Raw genomic sequence first — 16,811 nt, 5'->3', positions numbered from 1 at the left:
CACTGGCCTCCCTCCCGGGCCCCTGGGCACCACCCCCAGGGACAGAGCAGAGCCCCCACCCAGGGCTCCCATCAGGCATCCCGGTCCGACGCTCACACGTCACTGCACATGCCCCAGGCACAGGCTGGCCCAAGCGGGGTGTGCAGGGGCACCCAGGACATGCTGCCCCACAACCCCCCCCCCCGCGCTGAAGGCCCTGCCTGTCTGTCCAGCACCCGGGCAGCCCCCCGAGCCTGAGGGGCACCCGCCTCCCCAGACAGAGGCCAGCTGGAGCCTCGGCTCTGCCAGCAGGCCTCAACGGCGTTCCTCCGAGTGCTCAGCAAGGCCTGAGGCCCATGGCGGGGGGGCTGCCACGACCTCCTCGGGGGCACAGCCCGGGCCTGCTCCAGGCCCGCAGGGTGCAGGCATGCTCTGCACGATGTGGGGCCCCAGGGCCCAGAGCCTGCACCACTGGGGATGGACCCTGCCCGTCCAAGGCCGTCCGGACGTGGGGCGCCTGCAGCACTCAGCGTGTGGGCGGTGGGACCCAGACGAGGCCAGGCCGCGCTCCTGCCAGCCTGGCCAGCTCCTGCCGACACTGGCCCTGCAGCTGGCGCAGCACTGCCTCCAGGCAGGCCTCCCGGGCCCTGAGCGCCTCCGTCACCTCAGCGGCCCGCAGGCCCGGGCCGCCAGGCACCCTGGCCTCGGTCCTCACCAGCCGGTGGGGCCCGTGGGGCCGGGCCCGGCCCTCGTCCTGCTCCCAGGCCCGCTGCAGGGCTGCCAGGTCCTGCGCCACGGCCGCCTGCAGGGCCCGCCTCGCAGCTCTCCACTCGGGCCCGTGGCCACCAACCTGCACAGGAGACAGCAGCCAGTGAGCCAAGGGCGAGCCGCCCACCAGCACGCAGCCCCGGGCCCCTTGGCTCTCACTGAGCCTGACCCCCGCCCCAGCCCCGCCTAGACGTCACTGCTCCCGGGGCGGGGGACGACCCCGAGTTGGTGCCGAGGCCTGGTCCCTCCAGGCTGTCTCACCCTCATCGAGCACCTGAGCCCCAAGCCAGGGGTGCTGGGTGCCTGGGACGCGGCCCGCAGCCGGAGCAGCTCCGCAGCCCTGAGCCCTCAGGACCACCCTGCCTCGGGCCCAGCTCCTCCCTGAGGTATGGTGGGGAACTGGGCCTGGCTGCTGCCTGCAGGCCAAGTCCCGGGGGTCCACTCAGAGCCCAGGGCACAGACCCGGGGAGCCCACCTCCAGCCCCACCCAGCACTCCAGACATCCAACAGGGCGGCTGGGGTGGGGCACCGGGGAGTCTGGCAGGTGAGCCCACGTCTTCCAAACAGCGAACGGAGCAACCCCAGCATGGAAGTCCACGGCCAGGTGGCCCAGGCCCGCAGCCAGCTCACCGCAGCCTGCCAGGCAGCCCGCCGGGCTTCTGCCGCCTCCCGCAGCTCCTCTTGCAAGGCCTGCAGCTCCCGCGCCAGCAGCCCCGCCACTCCAGCCTCTGGCTCAGGGATCCTGGGCAGAAACGTGGGCGGTGAGTCCTCCGGGGAGCAGGCATCCAGGACTGTGTCCTGCAGGGAGAGACCTCAGTGAGAAGGAGGGTGGCAGTCCCGGGCCTCGACCACGGGCCAGGTTCCCCAGCCAGCGGGGACAGCGAGCAGGGCTCAGCTCCCACCCCAAGGCCACAGAGGGGGCTGGACCGACCCTCACCCCAGGGGGCCTGGATACCAGGGACGCACAGAGGCCGAACGTCCAGAAGGCTGAGACCCCCTGAGGAGTCTGGGTCTCCCCAGTAGCTGGGAAAGGTGGAGATGGGACAGACAGATGTCTGAAAAGAGCCCCACACTCGAAACCCAAGGCCCAGGTGAAAAACCGGCTTCAGGGTTGGGCAAGGGGGCATCCCCGAGACCTCTCTTCTCTCCTGGAGAATAGGAAGACCCACCAAGGCCCAGGGCTGCCGTGGCCAGGGCAGGGCAGGGGAGGGGAAGGGGAGGGGTGGGACGGGAGGGGAGGGGTGCGGAGGGGAAGGACAGGCAGGGGGTGGGGGCGGGGTGCCTCCTGACCATCCACTGCCAGAAGACCAGCTCCCGGCGCCGCCACTCCAGGGCCGCTTCTAGCCGCGCATTCTCCGTCTCCAGCAGCTGCAACAGCTGCAACACAAGCCCCGCGTCAGAGCCAAGCGCAGGGCCCCGCCATCGTGCTCACCGCACTCCCGCCGAGCCCAGTCGGCCCAGGCGGGCTGAGCCGTCTCACAGCAGGCTGACGGGCGGGGCGGGGCGGCGTCACCTCTGGCACCCCCTGGCCAGGCCCGCCAGGCCTTCGACCACCCCGGGAGCCCCCGTGCCCGCCGCCACCATGGGTCCTGCGGGTGGGGGCTAAGCGCTGGTGCCCCTCACTCGGGACTCCACCCCACATCCCCACTGACGGAGGGTTGCACCCTGGAGGCTTCGGGCAGCTGCGGGTCCTGGACAGCAGAGTTCTGGGCTCTGGGAAGCCCCTCCCCTGTAACCCCCTAAACCCAAAGGCAGGGCAGGGGCTGTGCGGTGCCTGGCTCAGGGTGACGGAGGACAGGGCAGGGGCCCAGCACGGAGAACACAGCCGTACGGCCCCGTGCGCCCCGCCCTGCCCCCACGCCCGCACCTGCAGACCCCGCACCGGCGCGTGTGGGCCCAGGCGGCCCCCGTGCTGAGCTCCCCCGCCTGCCCAGGCCGCCACGGCCTCAGGAAGCCGAAGGGGGTGAGGCCAGGTGTGGTCCACCCAGAGGGCCCACGGCAAGCGACAGACACATCGGCCTCCACCGCCTCCCAGGCCTCTGGTCCCCTGGGAAGGCCCAGGCCACTCCTAGAAGACAGCCCAGAATGTACTCCAGGGCTCAACAAGCAGCCGGAGCCAGCACTGAGGCTGCCCTGCCGACCTTCTCAGGAGCTGCGCGGAGCCCCAGGCCACGAACATTGGCATGCCACTGGGGGCTGGGCACCGCTGGCCAGGTGGCAGGGGGGCTGGAACACCAGGCCAAGGGCCAGCCCGGAGCCAGTGGAGCAGGTAGAGGCAGGCTTCCCTGCGGCGAGAGCCGCCCCGTAACCTGGGGGAGGGCTGCGGACCTGGGAGGGCGGAGCCACGTGCCCATACCACACACAGACGCACGCACGCACGCACGCACACACCTGGTGGCGAGTGAGAAAAGCAGCTTCGTCGGTTCCCAAGAACAGTCCCGGGGGTGCCCATACCCCCCCCACACAGGCCGTACAGAAGCAGATGGACAAGGACAATGCCCAGCGCCCCACAGCACGCCTGGCCACTGACAGCAACCAGAGACCATCCCAGAAGCTTCTGGGACCCATCCTGAGAGCACAGGCCCTTCAAGTAGGCTGCTCCCAGCTGCCACCCGCAGACCATCCTCAAACCTTGGGAGGAAGTCAGCGTCCCCCTCCGCCTGGCCACGACACTGTTTTCAGTCCTGCGGCACCAACTCACACCAGCCCCCAGGCGGAGGGGGAGCGCCCCCCCGACCAGCACCCACGGAGGCTGGGGTCCCAGACAGCACCAGGCTGGGGCTGCCACAGCCCCCGCGCTCCCCTGACCAGGGGACCAGGGGCAGGAGGCCCGGGCCCCGCTGAGTCACCCCAAAAGGGGACCAAGCCAAGGGCATCTCAGTACACCCAGCTGCTGCCTCAGCACCTCAAGGGCCAAGCACAGTCCTGCCCACAGAGCCAGCAGACAGCCGCCAGGAACGCCAGCCAGGTGGGCCCCACGGGCCACCCTGACCCCACCTCAGGGAGCAGACCCCCAGGAGCACGCAACAGTGCAGCCAAGACCCGCCGGGCCCATCCTGAGCCTCAGTCATTCTACCCGGCCAAGTGCCCCCAGGCCAGGCAGTGCCAGCCTCACTCTGGACAGCCAGAGCCCAGCACTCGAGCCGCGGCCACCGCTCTGTCCCAGGAGCCCCTGGCCACATGAGCCTCCGAGCAGGACACAGGAATGGAGGGGGCTCCTGAAAAGAAGGTCAGCAGAGTGGGCCACTCCCAGCCCATCACCAGGCAACACCTCCACAGGCACCCACACCCGTCAGCCCAGACCCTGGGTGTCTTCCTTAACTCCAGTGTCCCCCCGCCACCGCCACGGCTGGCTGCCAGCCGCCCGACACCTGTGCTCTCCCCACGGCCCAGACTGCACCCAGCCACACACACTCATGGCGGCACTGGCAGGCCGGGGCAAGGAGAGGGACAGAGGCTGTGCCCATCCCCCACGCAAGCTAGATGGCGAGCTTGACGACCACCCACAGCCAATCCACTGCCTGGGGGTGCCACCCTCCCAGGCCCTTTCTCACCTTGGGCCACGCCCACCTCGGTCCCACCAGCCTCACCTGCCGGCCGCCCTCGGGGTCTCTGAGCAGCTCCGTTTCGGTGACAGACAGGTGGCCAAGGCTGCGGTCACTGTGGCAGCCGCGGGTGTATGAGTGGATCTGAAACGCAGCGCAGACCCCATGCTGAGCATTCGGGTGTCCCCCAGCACTAGGCATGGCACAGACCAGGAAAGGGGGTTCAGAGAGGGCCCAGCAAGGGAGAGTAGTCGGCACTGCTGAGGCTGGCTCGGAGGCCCTGCAGAGGGAGGGGCACCCCCACCCAGCCCCTGCACCCCTGTACCCGCCCTCAGCTCATCAAGTGGCAGGCCTGGGCGGTGGCAGAAACAGCCTCGGACAGGCTCGGTGGTCCAGTGAGGCCAATGGCAGGGACACAGGCTACCTGGGTCTAGGGGGGAGGGAGGTGCACCAGCAAGGGGAGGCCGGAAGGTAGCGGGGAGGCCAGCAGGGGGCACGCCCCACACAGCAGGAGCCGCTGGAGCCCAGACAAGAGGGAGTGAAGGCGTCCCAGGAAACGCAAGCTGAGCCAAAGACCCTCTGCCAGCGGTTCTAGCACCAAAGAGTCCTGTGCTGGAGAGAGCCCAGGCCACCTACCCAGTCACTTCTCAGCCCAGCACATGCCCTGGGCCAGTGGGGGGACCCCTGTGCCCCCACAACTGAGCCCTACCAGCCGTCAGGACCCCCGAGAGAGCTGCCCACTGTGCCTGAGCCACACTCAGGGAGGACCAGGTGCCTTCCCCCCCCGGCTTCCCTGATTCCCTGCCCCACAGATGCCCAGCAGCACCTGCTCAAGACCCCTCCTGGACAATCCGGAGCCCTAGCGTCCCACCGTCAGGCCACCCCCAACCAGTCAGTCCCCAGCCAGGCCTGGGAAGACCCACATCCAGCCAAAGGCCGGCCCCATCCTGAACTGGGAAGCTGGACAGGCCTGTGCAGCAGAGAGGCGCTGCAAGAGTGGCACTACCTTGCCCAGGAGGGCGCACTGCTCCTGCTGACCGGCCATCAGGTTTCGCCACCGGAGCCGCAGCTTCCCCGCCAGCCACTGCAGGTGGCGGATGTCCACACAGCCTTCTGCTTCCACACCGGGAGCAGGCAGGCCAGGGCTGGCCAGGGCCTCACACTGCGGAGGGGGCAATGGTCACACGCTGCCCCCGCGCCCCACACAGGTACCCCGAAAGGGAAAGGAGGCCCATGGGAGCGACCACAGCCAAGTCTGAGGGGTGCCAGGAAGAGTTGGGGACAGACCCTGTGTACACACCGGGCCCTGCCCTGCCTCCGTGTGCTCGCCCGGGCATTCAGGAGGGCAACGCTGACCCCCACAGGGCCGACCCCGCCGATCCAGCTCCCGCACCCCGGATTTCGGCCCAGGCTGGGATTCCTGCACCCACCTCGCACACGGGCATCTCGTCGCCCAGCCGCACGTGGCTCTGGGTCAGCAGCTGCTCGGGCAGGGGCCCGCGGGCCAGGAGCCAGGCCAGGGCCAGCAGCAGCTCGCGGCCACCCTGTGAGCCTTCGTCCGGGAGCTGCACCAGCGCCCGCCTCGGGTAGCCCTGGGAGCGCAGCGCCGACTTCACCCAGCGGGCTTGAGCCTCTGCGATAGGAGACGCCAGCTCAGGGGGGCCACCCACTGGAGGCGACACTCCCCCAGACTCTAAGGAAGGGCCCCACGCGCGACCCCAGAGCAGAGAGCAGGCTCCGGAGGGTCCCGCAGGGACACGGGGACCTAGCCAGGAGGCGGGGAGGGGCGGGGCCACCACGGCGGGTCCGACGAGGAGGTGGGACGGTGGGCGGGGCTCTGCAGAAGGCTGTCCCGTGAGTGGATGGTGGGCGTGGAGGGGCGGGGCCACCAGGACGGGTCTGACGGGGAGGCGGGGCGATGATCGGGGCTCTGCAGAGGGCTGTCCCGTGAGTGGGTGGTGGGCGGGGCCGGGGCCGGCCGGGGCGGGCCTGGCGGGAAGGCTTACCCAGGGCGAGCGAGGCCAAGGCGCCGTCGGCGGGCAGCGGCGAGAGCACACGGAAGAGCAGCCGCCAGAGCGCGGGAGCCTGCGGGGATCAAAGAACCATTGCCAGTGGAGCTGGCCACCTCCCTTCGTCCACCCGCGGGCCCACCAAGCCCGGCTGCCTGCCCTGCTGGCCTCACCGCCTCCGGACGGTCGAACTTGGCGCGGCGGAAGGTCTCGGGGCTGGGCGCGGCGGGCAGCGTCCGGCTCAACGCAGCGATGGCCTCGGGCAGAGCCCGGGCCGCGTCCGCCGGGTCGGGCCGGCGCCGCCGCCGCCTCCCCATGGAGCTCCCACTGGCCTCCTCCGGACTGCGCGCCACCGCCTCCGCGCGTCCAATCCGCGCGAGCGCGGGGTCCCCGCGCCCAGTCGCCGCGCAAGTCCCGCTCCCCCGGGCCTGCCCGCCCAATCACCGCGCCGGCTGGGACACGCCTCCAGCTCCCCCAATGAGCGGTGCCCCCGGCATTGGGTGCTGTCTGTGCCGCCCCGTGCGGAGGCACTTCCGGTGCGTCGAGAACCAATCAGCGTTGAGAACTCCGCGGGGCCCGCCCTCCGCGACTCAAGCTCAGCAACCCCGACACGCCTTGTCCGGATCCCACCAATCAGCTCCGCACCTCCGGTTGCTCCAAACGGCGGCCGGGCAACAGCCGGCGGCTGGGCGGGCACTGCTGCCGGGCGCCAACAACCCCGGGAGCGATCCTCTGCCTCCTCGAGCCCTCTTGGGCCAGGCCGCTGCGGGCTCCCAGGCCCCGCCGCGCGCGCCAGGCCGCAGACGCGGGGGCCGGCACCCGGGCACCGGGGGACGTCCCTAGACCGATCAGCCCCGCGTCACGCAGGCAGGTGCTCCTCCCGACCGGCCGGCGACTCTCCCCCTCAAACCTACGCCTGCAGACCCCCGCCCGGCCCCTTCCTGTCCAATCCAGCTTCTGCCTAGCTAACCCTTTACCCCTTACCTCGTCCCAACCCCACCCCTGCCTGCGTCTGTCCTGCCCCTTCAGCCTTCTTCCTACCACTGAAAAGCGCGATCCGCACGGCCACTTTGGAAAGCAGTTTGGGTAATTTCAGAGCTAGCCTTATTAAGTTTACTAGTGAGTGAGTGAGTGAAGTCGCTCAGTCGTGTCCGACTCTTTGCGCCCCCATGGACTGTAGCCTACCAGGCTCCTCCCTCCATGGGATTCTCCAGGCAAGAGTACTGGAGTGGGGTTGCCATGCCATTTCCTTCTCCAGGGGATCTTCCCCACCCAGGAATCGAACCCGGGTCTCCTGCATTCCAGTCAGACGCTTTAACCTCTGAGCCACCAGGGAAGCCCACAGTACAAGTTCCGGGAATCTACAAGGACTCGAGTAGACATGGAGGAAGGCAGATACAAAACACCACGTGGTGTTTTGTTCAGTTGCTAAGTCGTGTCCAACTCTTTGCGACCCCATGGACTGCAGCACGCCAGGCTTCCCTGTCCTTCATTATCTCCCAGAATTTGCTCAAACTCATGTCCATTGAGTGTGACGCCATCCAACCATCTCATCCTCTGTGGCCCCCTCCTCCTCCTGCCTTCAATCTTTCCCAGCGTCAGGGTCTTTTCCGAGTCAGCTCTTTGCATGAGGTGGCCATAATAGTAAAGCGTCAGCTCAGTCCTTCCAACGAATATTACTTTTCATCTATAGGAAGTGTTCAGAAAGCAAGTGTACAGAGACAGGAAGCACGTGACCTGGACAGAGGCTGGGACTGGGGTGTGGCAGATGGACATGAGGGAATTTTTGTGGGCGAGGAGACTGGGCTATAGCTGGATTGTGCTGATGGTTGCAGAACTCTGTGAACTGGTTAAAAAGCACGGAATGTGCATAGGTGAGTTTTATGGCATGAAATTATGCCTCAATAAAGCTGTAAAGAGGACAAGCGTAGGGGAAAGAAGGCAGAGAAAGTGCTCCCCAAACAACCCCAGCCTTGGCCAAGCAGACAGGAAGTGTGGTCATGCCTGACTCCCCCATCTTTTTCCCAGTCCTCATCTTTGCCTGCCCCCATCTCAGGCACAGCCAGCTGCTCATCCCTTGTGTCCCCCGCAGAAGTGACCCCCTTCTCTAGAACTTGGCCTCTGACCCAGGCACCCCGACCCCAGGAGGCTGTTCACTGGCCACCCACTAGCAGCTTACCTCCCAAGAGTCCTCCCGCCACAGGCATGGGGGCATTGCTCTCTGCCCCCTCACCCCGAATTTCAGTCCCCTCCAGGGTCCTCCTTCAACTAGGGCTGGGACCAGCACAGACTTCCAGTCTGGCTGTCTTCTGTCTCCAAGCTCGGAGACCACCCTGGTTAGGCCCACCAGCCGTAGTGCCGGCAGACTTTGCCCAAAGTGGTTCCTGAGCCCTTTTCCCTCCCTGGTCTTCGCACCTGCCGGGCCTTCTGCGTGGAGCACCCTCCTTCCCAGCCTGAGGCCTGGCTGACCCACTCTTCTGCAGGCCTCAGCTCTGTAAGCAGTCATCTGCCCCTCACCCCCAGACAGCGAAGCATGCTGTGGGGCCAGGAGTCGGCTGCCTCTTCAGGGCCGCCTCCCAGCAGCTCAAGGCAGGCTTTCCTGTGCACACACTCCCCACTCTGCACTTGCTCTGCCCACAAGCCCTCAGTCCCCGGGCCCCCAAGACACCTCCACTCCCGCGGCCGCGCACACAGACACCCAGGCTCACTCGGCATCCTCTGCCCCCTCCTCTTTGGTCCCATCCACCCCCAGAGGCTCTCCGGCTCCCACCCCTCGGAGTTCTCTGAACCACCCAAACCCCTCTCACACACACACACGTGACTCCACACACCTCCCTGGGGCCCCCACCCCTGTCCAGCACTGGCCTGCCAGACCCACAGCCAAGCCATGGGGCAGGGCGGAGGCCACACGCAAGGCTAAGATGACCCCTCTGGGCTCTTTAGATCAAGTCCTGGGACGGGGCAGTCTGCCAGAGCCAGAGCAGCAGTGACCAAGCAGGGGGAACCGGGAGGGCTCTGAGGCAGTCTCAGGCTGACATGAGACAGCCCCCAGCCGTCGCTCCCCAGCCAGTCCTCACAGTCGCCCAGCAGGCAGCGGCCACATGCTAGCCCCTGGGCATAGGGTGGGGGCAGATGAGGTGAGTGTTGTCTGGGTGGACGTGCAGAGGGGGCTGGCTCCATCTGGCGGGGTGGGGTAGGGAATGGAGACAAGGGTGGAGCCACAGGAAGTGGGGAGGGCAGGCAAGGGCTCCCCACCACAGCGCCCCGAAGCTCAAAAGCGGAACCAGCTCAGCGACTCCCCTGCGCCCCTGTCCCTGCTGACCCGTTCCAGAACGAGAGAGGAGGGCTGTGCATCTGGACAGGGGCTGGACAGCATGGCTCCCCGCAGAGCAGCCCTGCCCCGCCAGGGCAGCAGGCAGCAAGCGGGAGCGCCAGCGTGGCCTGGCGTCGGGACCCGCAGGAGGACCCTGGCCACGCCCCTGCACCGTTGCTCCGGGGATGCGAATACACAAGCAGGCCTCCCAAGTGTCCACCTTTATTGAGGGCATGGGGGTCTAGAGGGGAGCCCCAGGTGCCTGTGGAGAAAGGCCTGCCATCAGCCTGGAGGGCAGCAGCCCAGCGGGCAGCTGGAGATGAGTCTCCAAAACCTGTGCAGAGACAGACAAGGACAGAGGTGAGTGCAGGCCCAGGGCGCTCAGACCTCACTGCGAGGGACGCATGCTCAGGGCCACTGGGCGGGGCGGGGTGAGGCGTGGGGAGGTACCTGGGTTTACTTGAAAGTGTGGCTCTCGGCTCCGCCACGCCCAAAGCCTGCGGAGAGGTAGAGGGCAGGTTAGGGGTGGCCAGGGGCTATGGAGGGCTGGGTCGGGCGGGGGCGTGGGGAGCATACCTTTGGGTCCGAACATGGCTGCGTAGCAGGGGTGGTTGCAGTAGGGCTTGCCTTCATGCTGCAGGGAGAGCGGCCATGAGGGTCTGCCGACGCGCCCTGCCCTTACCCCTCAGCCTCCCCGCTGGCCCCGCCAGGCCCCACCGACCTCGGCATGACCCCCAGAGGTCAGCGTCTTCCCACACTTCTCACACTTGAGGCAAGGCCGATGCCAGTCCTTCCCCAGGGAAGTCACCCGCTCAGCTGCAGAGGCACAGACGAGACCCCGTGAAACGGGGCACACGCACACGCTCACACCCACGCGCTCCAGACGCCTCTGCCAAGGCCCGCCTACAGCGCCCCGCGGCCCGCCCGGGGGCTCAGCGGCACCTGTGCCCCCGCGGGTGGGGCACTTCCAGTCCCCAAACCGTCCCGCCTAACGAGCGGGAGTGGGCGCTGGTCCTCGGGGCGCCCCGAGGGTTTGGGTGGGGCTGGGAGAGGAGGAGGTGGGGGTCTCGGGCAGGACCGGGCCGGGCTCCGGGACTGAGCTCTCCCCCGCCTCTGCACCGGCGACCGCAGTGCTGGGGCGGGAGGGACCTCCCACTTCCTCCTGCCCCCCCACCTCCCCTGGGCCCTGGGGCGCGGGGCGGGAGGCGGCGCCCGGGGCTGCGCCGCCCGGGGCGCGGGTTTCCGCGTCTGTTTCTACTTAACGATGGGAGAAGCGCCCCGAACCCTGTGTTCCCTCCTATCCGCCGGGGTCCCCGCCTAGGGCGCGCCAGGGAAGGGGCGAGATAGCGGGACGCGGAGACAGGGAGACCCAAAGTCAGGGAGATTCAGACCGGAGACTCAGTGAGACCCGGAGAGAGAGCGGGGCGGAGATGGACGGCGGCCAGACGCAGGGGGCCCGACCGGCACACCCAGACGGCCACCAGCAAGGCTAGGTGTCGCCCCGCGGCGCTTCCCGAGGTCCCCCTGCGCCCCCGGCCCACCCGGGCAGCCCCTCGGGATGGACCCTGGGCCGCGCTTCCGCGTGGGGCTGAGGGGGAAGCCTCAGCTCGAGCCGGGGAGGGTGAGGGTGGGGTGCGCTCACCAAAGTACACCTCCTTGTTGCACTTGGGGCACTTGGGCATGGTGGCACCGGATCGGGGCAGATAGCCAGGCGGGAGCAGACCGGAGCGCTGGACTGGGTGGGTCGCGCCCGGTCTGCGTCTTTCAAGGACCCCTGGGCCCCGCCCCTTTGGGACACGCCCCCAGCGCCCCGCCCGCCTGGGTCCTGAACTTGGACCCGGAGGCCTCGGATTCCAGCCAACGAGCCTAGAAAGGTCATCTGGTCCACCCTCGCCTTGGAGCAGGACCCGGGCCTGGCCGACGGCAGAGCGCGGTCCGAGGGGTGCAGGAGGTCGGCGGGTTCTCTCGCCGATTGGACGGGGCTGGAACCCCGGAGGAGCCTCGCCCTCGCCCCGGACTCTGGGCGGGGTCTCCCCAGAGCGGGAGGGAGCACCCCAGCCCCCACCTCAGAGTGCTGGAGCCGGAAGGTAACCGCTACAATGCAGATGGATGCAAACGAGCGTGTCGTGCCTTTCCGCGCCTTTCCCTAGATACAGGGCGGGGGCCACCTACAGGGCGTTCTCAGCCTAGTAGCCCTCCCCCACGAACTGCCCTCCGCCTTCATCACGCGTGGGGCCAGAAGGTTGGCCCGCCCCAGTCTCCTACCGCCAAGGGACATCCCAGTGTCCACCGAGCCCCCCTTCGGCCCGCCCCTGGACGTCCGTCGGACCACAGCGGAACTCCCCGGGGACTCCGAAACGGGACATCCCCTCCCAAGGCGGGGCCACTCATCAACGGCAGGGCTGGAGATTCTGCGGGATGCTGGGGGTGGGGGGAGTCTGTGCGGCAACGCCCAGGCCTGCATGGAGCTGCGCGGCGGCGGGGGAGGGGTCCTTATCTCCGCAGAAAGCGCTGAGGGCCGAGGGCCGAGCGGTCCAAGTCCGACGTCCAAGGAAAGGGCGGGCGGCCCGGAGCCTCTCCGGTGCCAGGCGGAGACTGTGGGCCCCACCCGCTCCAGGAATGAGGGAAGGCCAAGGGGGCTGGCGCTGGCGCGCTGCACGGCCCTAGGCCATCCTCCGCTAACCAGCAGAGAGGCCTGCGGCCTCATGGGAAGGTCCGGGGTTGGTGGGGAGGCTGATGGACCGGTCTCCGTTGCCCCTCAGCCCAGGTGGAGGCAGGGAGGCCTGGGTGGGGTCCCCCTGCTCCCTGCCCCAGGAGGACACTGCCCAGCTCCACCCTCCTCTCAGTCAGTGTCGCCCAGGGCCCCCCCTCTCGCTCTCTGCTGCAGGAGGGGCTACCCTCCCTGTAGACCCTCCGCCTCTCTGGTCCACCGTGACCCCTCAAGCCACACCCAGCTCCTGGCTTCAGCAACCTCAGCGCTCAGTCCTCTCTCCATCCCGGCCCCCACCCCGAACCTTCAGCAGTGTCCTCAGCTCCCCTCGACACACCCGTCCCTCAAAACAAATCGTCATCTCTGGGCCTGACCAGGCCCTGTCCGCACAGAGGGCGCTGGAGACCATCGTCTGAGAGGCCCTCAGCCCTGAGTGGCGGGAACCCCTCTCCCTCCCCCCCCAGCCTCCCCCCACCCCTGACCCCCCGGGCCTGTCTCTGGGAGGAGGGGAGCCACGGCCACCTGCACCTCAGAACCCCACCTCGACCCGACCTGCCCTCTGCCCCCCGCCAGGCCCTGCGGTGGGGGGGCACGCCCCAGCCTCGGGGAGGCCAGCGCACAGGGCCCCACCCTCCACCACCACTCTCGTCCTCCCTCCCCGGGACCCTCTTCTGAGAGGAGGCCACCGCTCTGCCCTCACTGCGGCTCCGAGAGCCCTGGGGTCCACAAAGCCTGAGCCCTGCCCTGGAGCCCTAGGCGGCTGGCTGCCCGCTGCCCTCAGGAGGGGTGCCCACCCTCCACTGCAGGAGCCACACCAGCCTGCCCTGCCCTGAGCCTCATCACCCTCTCCCCCCGGGCACAGGAGTGCCTCCCCGGTTTCTGGAGCTGTGGCTGCCCGCCTGCCCCCACTCAGCCCTTGGTGTCTCCCTGGCCTGTGCCTGGTCTACCAGGCCAGGCCAGGAACAGAAGGGTTGGCCCCGGTTCCCTCCACTCCCGGCTTCATGACTGAGAGAGAAGTGGAAATGAGAGACAGCCGGAGGGGGACAGGCACACGGCCAGACGGGCAGAAGCAAAGAGGGGAGGAAGGGTTGAGACCCCCAGTGACAGAGAGGGCTGGGTGGGTGGGGGTGCCAGGCAGGACCGTCTGGGGAAGTGGGCATCTGTCACGGCAGACCCTCGGGTCAGGCCACACACGGTGCGTGCACTGCCCGAGTAGGCGTGCTGGGTGAAGGTCAGCTCCCCCCACGTGATGAACCCGAGGGGGCAGTGAACGGCTGGCAGCTTGGATGCGCACGTGTGTCCAGGGCCTGCAGGCACGCCTCTGTGGGCACACCCATCTGAGCATCTCTGGGGGGCTCCGGGACACGGGGGGCCACCCTGAGCTGGGCTCGGCTTCCTTCTGCACACTTGGCCCTGGGGATGACCCCTCCCCGCGCTGGACTCCAAGCCCCCCAGACTCTGGGAGTGGGGGAGCAAGAGCCCCCCCTTGCAAACCAGGGTGATGAGTCTCTTCCGGGCCTGCCCGGCTGTTATTGCTGTTGCTATAGCCACAGCGCAGGCTGGTGTGGGGAGGAGGCCGAGAGGGGCCAAGGCCCATGGGCGTAGCCCTCGGGTTGGTACTTAGCACAGTTTTTCCAGACACACACACACCACACACACTCTCTCCGTGGAGCCCTCCCAAAGCTTCAGCTCCCCCAGCTCCCCGTCTGTCCTGCCCGCCTGTGAAATTGGGGACCCCCCAAAGCTGCAGTCCCCCAGCACTGGGGGGTGTGCAGGGTGGACAGCTCCCACAGCTTCTAGACTCTCTTGGCAGGCACGGCCCATTTGAGGCTTTCCTGTGAGTTGCCGGCCAGGCCCTAACAGCCCCTCCAGGAGCAGGCTTCCTGCTTCCATCAGCTCAGCTGCCCCAGGAAGCTCTTGAAGGGGCGGGGCGCTGACCTGGCCCAAGGTCAACCAAGCTCAGGACCACCGGGCCAGTTGAAGACCCAGCCCTGCCCTGCCTGGCCCTTTGGGGCCACTAGTGGCGTCTGCTGCACGAACACACGGAAGGCACGGTGGAGCGCCGGGGACATCCCGAGACACGGCCCCCGCGCTGGCAGCACCCAGCCCCGCGCTCTCCCTCCCAGCACTGGCCCCAGGGCTGTGGGCATCTGGAGTGTGAGGGACAGAGCGGCCAGCACAGCCCCTTGCCCCAGGCTGCTCTGTGCCCAGAACACACCCCCTACACTCGGCCAGCGTGAGGGCACCCAGGGCCCTGAGACCTGGGAGAGGCTACTGTGGGGTTCTGGCTGCTGGCCAAGGCCTCCAGCGCGTGCTCACCCTCTCTGTGCACACGGCCACGCCCTCACCCACTCGTGTTCCACCCAGAAGGGAACCGGGTGGGACCCTGCCCCACAGCAGGATTCTGGACAGAGGGGGCAAGCGGGGGCCCCACGGTGGGCTCGCTTGGGCTCCTGGCACTGGTAGAGCTTGCGGGGCGAGGCTGGGCCCCAGTGGCCACTGAGGACTCTTCCGGGGAAGTTCTGCCCTCGGAGCTACACAGATCCACCCCCATCCCAGACCACACACTGTGGCCCTTGCCCCTGGCCTTTGCCAGCCATTCCCGAAGCCTCCACCTCGCCCCCCAGTCTCTGGGCTCCTCCTCAGAGTGGACAAGAGTAAGGCTGTCCCCTGCGAGGGCTGGAGGCCTGCAGGGCTTCTGTGGCATTCCTGCACCCAGTGCCTAACGGGTCCAGTGTGTGCTCCGGGACCACTGCTGAGCCAGGGCCAGAGCCGGCTTGCCTACCCCCGGAGTCCACCCCTCCCTGCCCTTCCTCCAGGCCTGGCTGAGTCACAGGCACTCAGACATTCCCAGGGCCTATTTTTAGCAGCTTGTCTCCCAGGACCCCCTGTCTGCCCCAAGGTCCTGCCCCAGGTGGCCCTGAGGTGGGGGCAGGGGGATGGAATCCGTGCTTTCCCAGGAGGGCTCCAGCCCTGTCCTCCAGGCTTAAGACCAGCCCAGGCAGGAGAGGGTCCCTCCCCTCCTCTCTTGGAAGCAGGCCCGGGAGGCAGAGAGGCTAGGGGCACCTGCGCCCGTGAGCCCCCTCAGCCAGCCCTGCCAGGGCCTGCAGCTAGGCTCGTTGAGGTGCCCCTGCCCTCCCTACCCCCCCAGGATGAGCCTGGTGCCAGGAATCTCTGTATCCTGGAGCCAAAGGCCATGCAGAATAGCCTCAGATTCCAGCCTCTCCAGTCCGGCAGCTGGGCGTGTTCACCGCCCCAGACCCACCCCTGCAGCGGCTGGGCCCTGAGAAAGTGTGCGACCTGCACCTGGCCGCCTCTCCCGGCTGTCCTTCCCAGCCCAGCCCCCAGCGGCCGAGGGCCAGGCTCGCAGGCACTCGGTGACTTCTTGACCCTCAGCTCCTGGAACCGCTACCAGTGCGCTGGTGCAAGAAAGGTCATGCCCCCTCCAGGCCTGGAGGGGCTCAGGGAGGCTAGCTGAGCTGGGCGGGGTCCCCAGCGAGCCTTCACAGCAGAGGGGCAGCCCAGGGGAAGCTGGTGGGGCTGGCGGGGAGAAGGGCTGGGGGATCTAGGTCAGGGGTCAGGGGATTCCCGGACTCAGGAAGTGCGGACGGAGGAAGCTGAAGAGATGCCTGGCGTGGGGCGCAAGGGAACACCAGCCAGGGCCTGGGAGGCTGATGGGGTGCAGGGGGCTCAGAGGGCCCTGTGGAGGAAGTGGGGAAGACTGGACCGGTGGGAGGGGGGTGCGGCTGGGGAGCAGGGTGTTAGAGGAGGCCGGGGCGCCGTGCCCAGCCCTGGGGTTCTGGAGCGGAGAGAGAAGCTTAAATGGCATTTCAGGGCCCCCTCGCTGGCGGGGTGGGGTGGAGGCCGGGCCGCGGCAGGCGGAGAGGGCGGCGCACCGCACACAAGCCTCCGCGGCATCTTGCGGGGTGCCCGAGGAAACACCTGGCTCGTGGAGAGGCTCCCTGGAGCTGGGGTCCCCTAGGGAGCCCCGGGAGCGCGGGGCCCCCGCGGCCCCCACTGGCGGCACTCGGCGACCGCCAGGAGCCTGGCGGGAGCTGCCCCGCCCCGGTTTCCATGACAACCCGGAGGACACAAACAAGGAGGCTCAGCACCCTCCCGAGAGCAGGAAACGGAAGGCGGCCTCCGCGGCCAGACCCCGCGAGTGCGAGGCACTAGGGCCAGGCAGGTTGCGGCCGACCCGCCTTCTGGGGGACCCGGTGCCCCTCACCCTGCCCGCAAGGCGGCAGCCACACCATAGGCGCCCCTCCTCCTGGGTTTGGGGGAAGGGCTCGCAGGAGATCGCATTTCCCTCGCGTAGTTTCCACTGGAGCGTCACAGAGGAGGAGGAGCCCAGCTGTGCTCTCAGCCACCCCCACCTGCTGGACCGCAGGAAGTTCCCATCCGGCAAGAGGAGCCCTTGGCAAGGGCGGGCCTGGGGGTGCCCCCAACGACCCCCCAACCAAGGAGCTTCGGCTGAGCAGAAGGGA

The 16,811-nt window shown here is 68.3% G+C and overlaps 2 protein-coding genes across 3 annotated transcripts; both read right to left on the bottom strand.

The window, feature by feature from the left end:
- Positions 1–505: 505 nt before the first annotated feature.
- On the bottom strand, positions 506–6,618 carry TEDC1 (tubulin epsilon and delta complex 1). Of its 2 annotated transcripts, XM_068991468.1 has the most exons (8): positions 6,475–6,618; positions 6,299–6,377; positions 5,723–5,925; positions 5,299–5,454; positions 4,338–4,436; positions 2,038–2,124; positions 1,378–1,545; positions 506–829 (listed from the first exon to the last, which is right to left on the bottom strand). In XM_068991468.1, the coding sequence occupies exons 1-8, from the start codon at positions 6,616–6,618 to the stop codon at positions 506–508; spliced, it is 1,260 nt and encodes a 419-aa protein (XP_068847569.1). The 2 variants fall into 2 exon arrangements, with proteins under 2 accessions (XP_068847569.1, XP_068847570.1); XM_068991469.1 differs by lacking the exon at positions 4,338–4,436.
- Positions 6,619–9,828: 3,210 nt separating this feature from the next.
- CRIP1 (cysteine rich protein 1) lies at positions 9,829–11,327 on the bottom strand. Its single transcript, XM_068991427.1, has 5 exons — positions 11,257–11,327; positions 10,336–10,430; positions 10,191–10,248; positions 10,065–10,111; positions 9,829–9,948 (listed from the first exon to the last, which is right to left on the bottom strand). Exons 1-4 carry the CDS (start codon positions 11,294–11,296, stop codon positions 10,071–10,073), a joined length of 234 nt encoding a protein of 77 aa, XP_068847528.1. The 5' UTR covers positions 11,297–11,327; the 3' UTR covers positions 9,829–9,948; positions 10,065–10,070.
- Between the last annotated feature and the right edge of the window lie 5,484 nt (positions 11,328–16,811).

Source organism: Capricornis sumatraensis, chromosome 19 (genome assembly GCF_032405125.1).
Source record: "Capricornis sumatraensis isolate serow.1 chromosome 19, serow.2, whole genome shotgun sequence".
In the NCBI taxonomy this organism is placed as follows: domain Eukaryota; kingdom Metazoa; phylum Chordata; class Mammalia; order Artiodactyla; family Bovidae; genus Capricornis; species Capricornis sumatraensis.
This window is presented reverse-complemented; position numbering and strand designations above follow the sequence as displayed.

What these genes read in the sequence shown, in the direction of transcription:
- TEDC1 (XM_068991468.1), bottom strand. Translation starts at nt 6,618, where the DNA reads ATGGGGAGGCGGCGGCGGCGCCGGCCCGACCCGGCGGACGCGGCCCGG. An exon ending in ACGAGATGCCCGTGTGCGAG is followed by an intron (nt 5,455 to 5,722) that starts GTGGGTGCAGGA and finishes CCCCCTCCGCAG; the next exon opens with TGTGAGGCCCTGGCCAGCCC. An exon ending in GGGCTGCCTGGCAGGCTGCG is followed by an intron (nt 830 to 1,377) that starts GTGAGCTGGCTG and finishes TCTCCTGTGCAG; the next exon opens with GTTGGTGGCCACGGGCCCGA.
- CRIP1 (XM_068991427.1), bottom strand. Translation starts at nt 11,296, where the DNA reads ATGCCCAAGTGCCCCAAGTGCAACAAGGAGGTGTACTTTG. An exon ending in CAACAAGGAGGTGTACTTTG is followed by an intron (nt 10,431 to 11,256) that starts GTGAGCGCACCC and finishes GTGCCTCTGCAG; the next exon opens with CTGAGCGGGTGACTTCCCTG. An exon ending in CCTCTGGGGGTCATGCCGAG is followed by an intron (nt 10,249 to 10,335) that starts GTCGGTGGGGCC and finishes CTCTCCCTGCAG; the next exon opens with CATGAAGGCAAGCCCTACTG.